Source organism: Piliocolobus tephrosceles, chromosome 4, assembly GCF_002776525.5.
Source record: "Piliocolobus tephrosceles isolate RC106 chromosome 4, ASM277652v3, whole genome shotgun sequence".
NCBI classification, from domain to species: domain Eukaryota; kingdom Metazoa; phylum Chordata; class Mammalia; order Primates; family Cercopithecidae; genus Piliocolobus; species Piliocolobus tephrosceles.
In genome coordinates, this window is record NC_045437.1 from 135,773,284 (window position 1) to 135,784,389 (window position 11,106).

The 11,106-nt window shown below is 41.1% G+C and overlaps 1 protein-coding gene across 2 annotated transcripts in view; it reads left to right on the top strand.

Annotated features, from left to right (window-relative positions):
- GEMIN5 (gem nuclear organelle associated protein 5) overlaps positions 1 to 11,106 on the top strand; it is a 52,270-nt gene that overhangs the window by 30,351 nt on the left and 10,813 nt on the right. For both annotated transcript variants that reach the window (XM_023226921.2, XM_023226922.2), the window contains exons 16-23: positions 743 to 970; positions 3,146 to 3,274; positions 3,912 to 4,034; positions 5,430 to 5,525; positions 5,929 to 6,066; positions 7,129 to 7,276; positions 9,221 to 9,340; positions 9,875 to 10,085. In XM_023226921.2, the coding sequence (XP_023082689.2) occupies positions 743 to 970; positions 3,146 to 3,274; positions 3,912 to 4,034; positions 5,430 to 5,525; positions 5,929 to 6,066; positions 7,129 to 7,276; positions 9,221 to 9,340; positions 9,875 to 10,085 (1,193 nt within the window). The remainder of the gene's footprint in view (positions 1 to 742; positions 971 to 3,145; positions 3,275 to 3,911; positions 4,035 to 5,429; positions 5,526 to 5,928; positions 6,067 to 7,128; positions 7,277 to 9,220; positions 9,341 to 9,874; positions 10,086 to 11,106) is intronic.

Here is an 11,106-nt window from a genome sequence, read left to right on the forward strand (position 1 = left end):
TAACTGTTCCAGGCTGAAGGGAACCAGAAAGGCCTGACAACCAAATGCACTGTGATCCTCGATTGATTCCTTTTGCTATAAAAGACATCTGTGTAGGCCGGGCATGGTGGCTCACGCCTGTAATCCCAGCACTTTGGGAAGCCAAGGTGGGCAGATACCTGAGGTCGGGAGTTTGAGACCAGCCTGACCAACATGGTGAAACTCCGTCTCTACTAAAAATACAAAAATTAGCTGGGCGTGGTGGCACGTGCCTGTAATCCCAGCTACTCAGGAGGCTGAGGCAGGAGAATCGCTTGAACCCAAGAGGCAGAGGTTGCGGTGAGCCAAGATCACGCCATTGCACTCCAGCGCGGGCAAGAAGAGCGAAACTCTGTCTCAAAAAAAAAAAAGACATCTGGGTAAAATTGGCAGAACTTAGAGTATACGGAGTAGATGGCAGGAATGAGTCATGTTAATTTCTTGATTTCTGTGGTTGTACTATAGTGATGTTGGAGCATGTCCTTGTTCATAAGACACACACTAAAATATTTGGGTGTTGTTGGGCATCATGTTTATGATTTCATGAAATCTCAAAAGCGTTTGGTTAATATTGTGATAATATAACTCTAAAAGTTCACTGGGAAGGAAGGGAATGGGTTAAAATGCTATTAAAGAGTAATGAGATATTGGAGTTTACCACCTAGAGTGCTTTTAACCAAGAATGTATACTTTAATCTGTCCTTCTTTATTGTGATTCTTGTAGGCAAAAAAAGTATTGAATTAGAGAAAAAACGGCTCTCTCAACCTAAGCCAAAGCCCAAAAAGAAGAAAAAGCCCACCTTGAGAACTCCTGTAAAGCTGGAATCGATTGATGGAAATGAAGAAGAGAGCGTGAAGGAGAACTCGGGACCTGTTGAGAACGGTGTATCAGACCAAGAAGGGGAGGAGGAAGCACAGGAGCCGGAATTACCCTGTGGCCTCGCTCCAGTGGGTATGTTGCCGAATCCTGTGTGTCACTGGGATTTCGTGGTCATGTCTAGGAGACTAAGCTAGGTCCTTACTCAGTTTGAAACTTCGCTGTTCCCATTTTTCCAACTCTTGGAAACAGCATTAGTTTTGTTTTTGTTTTGTTTTGTTTTTTTCCAAGCTTTATTCAAGTCTCTAAAATAAACATCTTTGAAGTTTTAAAAGGGTTCTAGTGGATGTTTGCGGTGGAAGTAGTAAAGTTCTATAGAGAAAACTTCTTATTCACCTTGAGTGAGGTAAAACCATGGGACAAAGTGAAGCTTGGGTGGTTGTGTATATAGGAACTTACATGGGAAAAGTTTTAACAGTATGATAACAGTATGACATGGGAAAAGTTTTAACAGTATGAAAAGTAGCCACATTTGGTGAAAGAAACCATTGTCCCTGTTACAAATGTCTGACCTAGAAGCTACCACCACTGTGGGAACTTGCAAGCTCTCAAACCCTCTTACCTGGAGTTTGTACCTGGCTTTCTGTCTTCTCACAGAAAAAAATGTGTGGAATGGTTATTAGTTTCTTCTAGTGAGTTAAGCTATAGTGGTGGTTCTCAGATTTCTCACAAAACAGTGTTCTATCACTAACAGAAAAACTGTTACTATGTAAAAATTTTAGCACTCTTTTTATTTTGTACCTTACCTTAAAGTATTACCTTAAATATCTGGTCCCTGTTAAAATAATTGATTAAATAGCAAACATTGTAAGCAGAAGCAATGACTCATGCTTAATTCTAAAACAGAATACATTGATGTGACAGAATTAAAATGACTAGAATATAGGATACAAGGCATTCCTGATGCTCTCCATCCCAAGGGATAGCTGTTAGACACATAGTTGGGGTAAATAAAGAGCAAAAGCCTAATGGATTTGTTATTTTGGCTCATCAAAATGCTTTTCTAGTCGGGTACAGTGGCACATACCTCTAGTCCCAGCTGGTCAGGAGGCTGAGGCAGGAGGACCGCTTGAGGCCAGCCTGGGCAACACAGCAAGATCCCCCATCTCTTTATTTTTCTTTTTTTAAAGAGCTTTTCTTTCACAAAATGGCTATACAAAACATGGATCAACAAGTTGTTTCTAAAAAGTTATTGTGCTCAGGATTGTGATACCATATTGCATACACCTAATATTCTCTATTATTAAAGTTACTCCTTGTTAGTATAATTAAATATGCAATTAGTACTTTATGACCTAAAAATGTAAAAAGTGCTTTGTCACTTGAGCAAAGTATAGGAACTCCTTGGCTTATGGTATAAAGTTGTTGAGGGCTGGAAGCTTTTTCCTTAGTCAAAGTTCAAAGTAAGGTGGGCATGGTGGTTCATGCCTGTAATCCCAGCACTGTGGGAGGCCAAGGAAGGAGACTCACATCAGCCCAGGAGCTTGAGACTAGCCTAAGCAGCATAGGGAACCCCCATCTCTGCACAAAATGTAAAACTTGCCAAGATAATGACTTATGCCTATAGTCCTAGCCACTCTGGGAAACTGAGGAGGGGAGGGTCACCTGAGCCCAGGAGGTTAAAGCCTCAGTAACTGTGATCACACCACTACACTCCAGCCTGGGCAACAGAGTTATACCTTATCTCTAACCAAAAAAAAAAAAAAAGAAAAAACAGTTCAAAATAAGCCAGGAGCAATGGCTCACGCTTGTAATCCTAACACTTCGGGAGGCTGAGGCGGGTGGATCACCTGAGGTCAGGAGTTTGAGACCACCCTGGCCAACATGGCAAAACCCCGTCTCTACTAAAAATACAAAAATTGGCCGGGTATGGTGGCTTGTGCCTGTAGTCCCAGCTACTGACGAGGCTCAGGCAGGAGAATTGCTTGGACCTAGGGGGCAGAGCTTGCAGTGAGCCGAGATCGCACCACTGAGTTCTAGCCTGGGCGACAGAGTGAGACTTCGTCTCAAAAAAAAAAAAAAAAAAACAAAGTAATAGACATACAGATTCCTGAAAACAGCTAGTTTGGGAGATGGGAAAGGGAAAACTATCCCTACTTCCCTTCCAATGTATTTTATCTTAAAAGTTTTGGTAATAGATGAATTGATTGTATTGCTGAGCTTGGAATGGTTCTTAATTTTTAAAAAGAACTGAAATTCTGTACTATTTTTATCTTCAACTTTTTTTTTCCTTTTTCCCCCATGATGTAGTTTCTAGAGAACCAGTTATCAGAGAACCAGTTATCTGCACTCCGGTTTCCTCAGGCTTTGAAAAGTCAAAAGTCACCATTAATAACAAAGTCATTTTACTGAAAAAGGAGCCACCAAAAGAGAAGCCAGGTTGGTATCTAGTAATTAAAATACAGTATTTTATTAAAACAGCCCAAAATATTACATGCAACTGTCAAAAAACTGTGGTTTCTTGTTTGTTTTTTTAGGTTCAAAATATTTGTGGGTTTTCCGATTATGGGTTTTTTGTTTGTTTTTTGTTTGAGACAGATTTTCACTCCAGTCGCCCAGGCTAGAGTGCAGTGGCGCACTCTCGACTCACAGGCACCTGCCACCACGCCCAGCTAATTTTTGTAGAAGTGGGGATTCGCCATGTTGGCCAGGCTGGTCTCAAACTCCTGGCCTCAAGTGATCTGCCCACCCCAGCCTCCCAAAGTGCTGGGATTACAGGCGTGAGCCGCTGCACCCAGCCTTCCATTTTGGGTCATGCTTTTGAATTTTTTTTAGCACTTGCTGAAATGTTTTGCAGTTGTTGATATTACATCATAAATGTTAGCAAGAGCATTTTTGTGTGTATTGTGAACGATGCCCCCAGCAAATTTATTTTGAAAGCTTCTTTATTAGGAGGAGGAACTTTCTGTGCCTGTGGTGTCATCCTGCCAGTAGGTTACATTCACACAATAGGCATTCCGTTTTATGTTTCTGATCAGCTCTCCTTCAGATAATGTGTACTTTTATTACATTTCAGAAGCCTTAATCAAGAAGAGAAAAGCTCGTTCCTTGCTTCCCCTGAGTACAAGTCTGGACCACAGATCCAAAGAGGAGCTTCATCAGGACTGTTTGGTACTAGCAACTGCAAAGCACTCCAAAGGTACAAAAATGTACTGCCTTGGCCCATCCATAGTCTTCTGGGACTGACATAAAAGGGATGTTTACTTAGCTATTGAATGAATGCCCAAAGAAATGTCTAAAATTGTTTTCTGTATTTTTATGTTCTCCAGCTTTCCCTTCCCTCCACATCCCTACACCCCTACACCCTGCTGCCCAACTCCCCATTGTGGTCCACTGTCAGCACGGCCATGCCTTTCAGATGTAGTGCTCTGCTTTTATTCTAAATCTACTTCCTCCCAGCCATCTGTGTGCCAGAATTGGTATGTTGGCCTAAATATTTCAGCATGAATAAATTCCTTCAACTATTTTTCCCCATTGAACAGTATCCTTATGGAGAAAAAAAAAAATTTTCTTATTGGAAATATGCCCATAATATGGCAGTTTCTTAAAAAAAGCTTTTGATGGAAGCTTTTGATAGAAGTTTTGTTTTGAAAGGTTTTTTTATTTTTGTTTTCCAAAGTCTTCATTTGATGTCCACTATTTTGATATTTTAATAACTTTATTTTTTTAATTTGAAGTTTACATGTGGAAAAGGGATGCACATAATAAAATGAAATGGAAACAGTATAAAAAGAAAGTAAATCTCGCCGGGCACAGTGGTGCATGCCTGTTGTCCCAGATGCTTAAGGGGCTGAAGCAGAAGGATCACTTGAGCTCAGTTCAAGGCCAGCCTGGGCAACATAGTGAGACCCTGTCTCTATTTTTTTTTAAAAATTGTTTTTAAATTTTTTTTCAAAGTAAATCTTCCTCCCAGTCCTCTGTTTCTCCTCCCCGGGAATGGAGGACTATCCTCCCTCCCAGGTACTGTCTCCCCCTACCCTAACAAGGGTAGTCACTATCCTGGGCTTCCATTTCTTTCTTTCTTTTGAATTTTGTACTGTTTTGTCTGTATTACATAATCAAACTATTATCAGTTTCTTGTCTTGATGGAGATGTTTTATGCTTTTATTATATATATAGCCTTCTCTTTGGAGCTTTGTGATGACTTCCTATAACTTACATAGTTAACCTTCTAGTTTCACATTATTTTCCTTACTGGAAAATTACTCAGTTGACTTTTTTTTTAAGCAAAGGATGAATATTGAATCCCCTTGTGGTAAGTCCCAGTGAATATTAAGGACTTTCTTTTACTTACTAATATTGTTTTGCTTGTTTTTTACTGCACTTAAATATGTGCTGATTTTGGGTTCACTTTTAACATTTTAAGTGTTTTTGTGTTTTGCTCCCTTTGTAACTGCAGGAGTGTCTGTTAGAGCTCTGATTCTCTTAGTGTCTGAAGTGGGTGTTCCAAACATATATTCGGAAGTTACTGGACAGAAAACTGTAACCAATGTAATGACTTCATCTGATTTTTTTTGCCTTTTTAAATTAACAGAACCGAATGAAGATGTGTCTGCTGATCTTGAGGAAAGATTTCATCTGGGGCTTTTCACAGACAGGGCTACCCTGTACAGAATGATTGACATTGAAGGTGAGGCAAATCCAGTCAACGTAATCCCATCCATCTTTATACTTTCCTAACATTTTGTGTGCACCTCTTTGATGGCTGCCATCCGGTGATATTATAACGGTTAGTTTTACCTGTCAGCTAACTAGGTTTTGAGCTCACTGACTTACATATTGATAGGTCCCTTGCATCATCATAGGATCCTAAACATACAGCATTCACTCTGAGTACATGTGAAGGTGGGTGAGTGGACAGTGACCAAGTGGGCTTCAGATCCTATTGTAATCACTCTGGTAGGTGACACCCATCAGAGAATGACTGCATATTTTAGGAGCTCACTTTCTCTTCTATCTTGCCTTTCTTTTTCTACAAGTCAATAATAGATGTTTCTGAAACACCTTCCAAACTTTATCTCTCTTTCAAACAGGAAAAGGTCACTTAGAAAATGGCCACCCTGAGTTATTTCACCAGCTTATGCTTTGGAAAGGAGATCTCAAAGGTGTTCTCCAAACCGCAGCAGAAAGAGGGGAGCTGACAGACAGCCTTGTGGCTATGGCACCAGCGGGTATGGTTTTTGTGTTCATTCTTTTCAGTAAAAGCTCTATCATCTCTGGGATACGTCCACTAAAGATGGCTCTTGGCAGTACCAGTCTTCAGCTTGAAATCACTTACAAATAGATATAATGCTAATCCTGTTTGCAGCAGTAGACAAACTCATAAATCCAACCCAACCCCTGTGAGAAAGAGCAGGTCACTGACACTTTAATGGCAAAAGCATAATTGTTGAGAACTTCTTGAAGGACAATTTGGCCATGTCTAGTAAATTTTAAAGATACAATGGCACAAGTCTGGAGTCCCCAGCTGCTCTGGAGGCTGAGGCAGGAGGATTGCTTAAGGCTAGGCATTCAGACCTATAGGGCACTGTTAATTGTGCCTGTGAATAGCCACTGTACTGTAGCCTGGGCAACATTATGAGACCTTGTCTCTTTAAAAAACAAAAAAAAAGGTGGGTGTGGTGATTCATGCCTATAATACCAGCATTTCGGGAGGCTGAGGTGGGCAGGCCACTGGATCCCAGGAGTTTGACACCAGCCTAGGCAACATGGCAAAACCCCATCTCTACAAAAAATTAAAAAATTATCTGGGCATGGTGGCATGTACCTGTAGTCCCAGCTACTTGGGAGGCTGTGGTGGGAGGATCACCTGAGCCCAGGGAGGTTGAGGCTGCAGGGAGCCATCATTGTGCTACTGCGCTCCGGCCTGAGCCACAGAGCGAGACCCTGTCTCAAAAAACAATAAAAGGAAAGAGAGAAGAAAAAAAAAAAGCACGTAAGCGTGTTACCTTCGGTTCGTCAGTTCTAATTATAGGAATTTATCTAACTGTGCTCACACATTCCTTTCTGTATCTTTTCAACTTTGTACTGTTTTGTTTGTGTTACATAATCAAACAATTGATGTTTCAGAATGTGTAGATGAAGCAGATCATCCATAATGGTGGCTGAATTGGTATCTAAATGTTCTGCTGAATGCATTGACTGAAAACAAGGCTTTTCAACCCAAATATACTGGGTTTTGTTTTTACTTTTTCTTCAACTGTTGTTTTAACCACCATCTTTCATTTTTTCAGCTGGCTACCATGTGTGGCTATGGGCTGTGGAAGCTTTTGCCAAACAGCTGTGTTTTCAGGATCAGTATGTCAAGGCTGCTTCTCACCTACTTTCCATCCACAAAGTGTATGAAGCTGTGGAGCTGCTCAAGTCAAACCATTTTTACAGGTATGTGTGGTCCTAGAGTTGGGATAATACTTGGACATAATGTGAAAATAATCTAAACTTCTCTATTGTTAAAGTAACATAAATAGAAGAAACAGTCCTCCTGTCTCAGCCCCCTGAGTAACTGGGACTACTCAGGAAGTGCGTGCCACCACATCCAGCTATTTTTTTAGTTTTTTTTGTAGAGACAGAGTCTTGGCTGTGTTGTCTAAGCTGATTTCCAACTCCTGGGCTCAAGCGATCCTCCTGCCTCAGCCTCCCAAAATGCTGGGATTACAGGCATGAGCCACCATGCTTAGCCAAGATTTTCTTTTTGTCCTACCCTGCTTTGGTTTTGTTGTCTTCCTTTAGAAAGTGTTGAACTTTGTTTTGGCAAGTAGTAAAGTTGTATATCAGCTTGATCTTTTCATGGCTTGTTTTTAAACTTTGTTAGGGCAAGTTTATCATATTCTAGAATTAGTTTGGACCTCCTACATTCTGATATCTTTATTGAATGCCTTATGCATTCAACAAGTCAAAACTCAGATGTCTCCAGGTCCTGAGTAAGCTCTGGTAATTGTTCAGCTTACAGTTACCTAGTCATTCTTTGTTTAGACTTATGGAGTTTCCTTTACATACGTGGCTTTGAATTTAGCCAAAGACTCAATGTGGATGTCTTTCTCTGGACAACTTCCTCCTTCTTAGTATCCTGCCCCTCAGATTTCCATTGTTGCCTCTTCTCAACTCAGAGACTGCTGAGGTTTTGCTTGGGTTTTCCTTAGGAAAACGGCTTTGGGCAGAAAGCCAGTGCCAAGATAGGGCTCCCATCGTTTATTTCTGTTCTCTTAGGGATTACTGTCCTGTGCCGCCTGTTACCCGGTGTCTGAAAACAGTTGTTTCAGACATTTTGTCCAGTATTTTAGTTTTATGGCAGGAAGGTAGGTCTGGTCCCAGGTATTCCATCATGGCTGGAAGTGGAAGTCCCAAAATCCTTTCAAAGTATTGCTCTGTTTAGATCACTTCAATAAATCACTTTTTTCCCCAGCTACAACTTTATGTTGGCTACAACTCAGCAGTTGTATGTCATTTGAAAAATATTTGTTTACTGAATTGTACAGATCCAAATGTTAACATATCTTATTATAAAATACCCAAAAATATCACATTCCTTACTATCACCGTCAGTCTCATCAGAAAATTCTAACTTATGGGAAACTGTCAAGCACACAAGTGGTAGGTACAAGTTTTCTAAAATTCTAATTTTTGCTAGAAAACTCACATTTTATCATTAGTAACAAATACTGTTGGTTGTTTTTAATGAAGTGGTTAGTCATTTTTTTTTTTAGAAGAAAGGAGGTTCTATGAAAAAAGCAGCCGGTTTAGCTTGTAATTTGTTCATACAGGTGTTTCCTAGAGACAACCATCCTACTTTGGAATGCAGCAGAGAACAGCAAATGTTCTTCCCATTTGTCACACAGAATATTAAAGTGTTTTGGACTTGAGGGATTTAGTAAAATTCATAATTTGTACTGCTTCATTAAGGGCATTCTTCCTTTTTTCCCACTGTAAGAGCCACTGCCTTCTTTCTTAGATGCCAGAATTTACCAACCATTGCTTTTGCACAATCAGTGCAAATGTCAACACAGTTTTTTTTTTTTAATAAAAAAGCACATAACTGACTCTTAGCATTGTTACAAAATAGTTTTAACCTCATGAACCGTCTGAAAGGTTCTTGAGGACCCCCTAGGAATCCACAGACCACAAATTTAAGAACCGCTGATCTAAGTGAAGAAACGAATGAAGCGTGTGTTTCTAATTTGTCTATATAATGCAAGTGCAGTTTTTTAAAGGAAGTTGGAACAATAAGACAACGCAAAAGGGACAATTTGTCCTGTCTTACAGCCCCTCCTAGGGCCATACACAGAGGAGCCTTTTCAGATTGGCTAAAGTATCTATTCTTGCCTTTAGGGAAGCTATTGCAATTGCCAAGGCCCGGCTGCGCCCAGAGGACCCAGTCCTGAAGGACTTGTACCTCAGCTGGGGAACCGTCCTAGAAAGAGATGGCCATTATGCTATCGCAGCCAAATGGTAAGCCTGAGGAGTGGAGGGATGCATCCAATGTAGAAGAGCTTCTGCCAGAAAGGGGAGGACAGGAATACAAGTGACAAGTTTAGAGCTGGAGGTAAAGCAGCGAGAAATTATTTAAAAGATATGTATATTCAACTTAGTTTCATAAGACTCATCAAGAACTACCTCCTGATTTATTTATGTAAATCACTATAACTATTCAAGAAAAACCTCAGTAGCAGATTCAGAAATTATGCATTTTTCTAATGGTCTTTATAACATCAAGTAAAGGAACCTCAACCCATGCTGGATTGAACCCAAACAGAGGAGTCATTCCCTCTCATTTTCCTTATGTCCTTATGATATTGTTTCTCATACACTCTGCTGAATTGTGCTGGCCTCAGCCTTCACGGGAACAACCGGGGCAATGACGTACCTGGGACCACAGGAAGGCACATGCAGCAAAGTGGATAGAAAGAAATGATTCCATCCTCTAGGAGGGGGAATAAAAGATCTGTTTATGACCTTTTCTTCACATTTTTATTCATATTATAGCTATTTAGGGGCCACTTGTGCTTATGATGCAGCCAAAGTTCTGGCCAAAAAGGGGGATGCAGCATCACTTAAAACGGCTGCAGAGTTGGCTGCCATCATAGGAGAGGATGAGGTGTCTGCTTCCCTGGCTCTCAGATGTGCCCAAGAGCTGCTTCTGGCCAACAACTGGGTGGGAGCCCAGGAAGCCCTGCAGCTGCATGAAAGTCTACAGGTCAGTCTGTTATTTCATCTCCTAGTATACAAGAGGGAAGTGTCCCAAATCCTCTTCTAGTCAGATCTGAGTTAATAACCCAGTTGCACAAGCTGTGCCAATTTGGCAGGCCCAGCAAGCCCTGGCCATGCTGTCCCACTGAAGTACTGTGACTTGTTAGTTGCCATATTCAGAGTAAGAGATAATATGGTCATTCACAGTAATTCCCATTGCTTATCTGTTTGTATAAAACACCTGTGAGCCGGGTACAGTGGCTCACACTTGTAATTCCAGTACTTTGGGAGACTGAAGCGGGCAGATCACTTGAGGTCAGGAGTTCAAGCCCAGCCTGGAAACATGGTGAAACCCCGTTTCAACTAAAAATACAAAAATCAGCCGGACGTGGTGGCACGCTTCTGTAATCCTAGCTGCTCGGGAGGCTAAGGCAGGAGAATCACTTGAACCCGGAAGGCGGAGGTTGCAGTGAGCCGAGATCCAGCCTAGGCGACATAATGGGACTCTGTCTCAAAAAAAAAAAAAAAAAAACGGCTGTGAACAGACTTTAGTCAGCCCAGGCCTTGGGTTAGCAGTCTAGGGTTTCTTCATTGATGTTATCAGCGAACATCAAAAGGTCTTCCTTGAAGAGGGAATGGTTGGCCTCTAACAGAAATCATGGAACTCTACCTGTAAACGCCCCTCTTAACTGTAAGCTATGGAAAAAACTGCCGGATGCAGCAGATCACTTGAGGTTAGCAGTTCGAGACCAGCCTGGCCAACATGGCAAAATCTCGTCTCTACTAAAATTACAAAAATTAGCCAGGCGTGGTGGTACACATCTGTAATCTGGCTACTTGGGAGGCTGAGACAGGAGAATTGCTTGAACCCATGAGACAGAGGTTGCAATGAACTGATTGTGTCACTGCAATGCAGCCTAGGTGACAGAGTGAGACTCTTCAGAATAAAAAAGAGAAAAGTGTGAGAAAATAGAAATGTCTTATTTCTTTTTTTTTTTTTTTTTTTTTTTTGAGACGGAGTCTTGCTC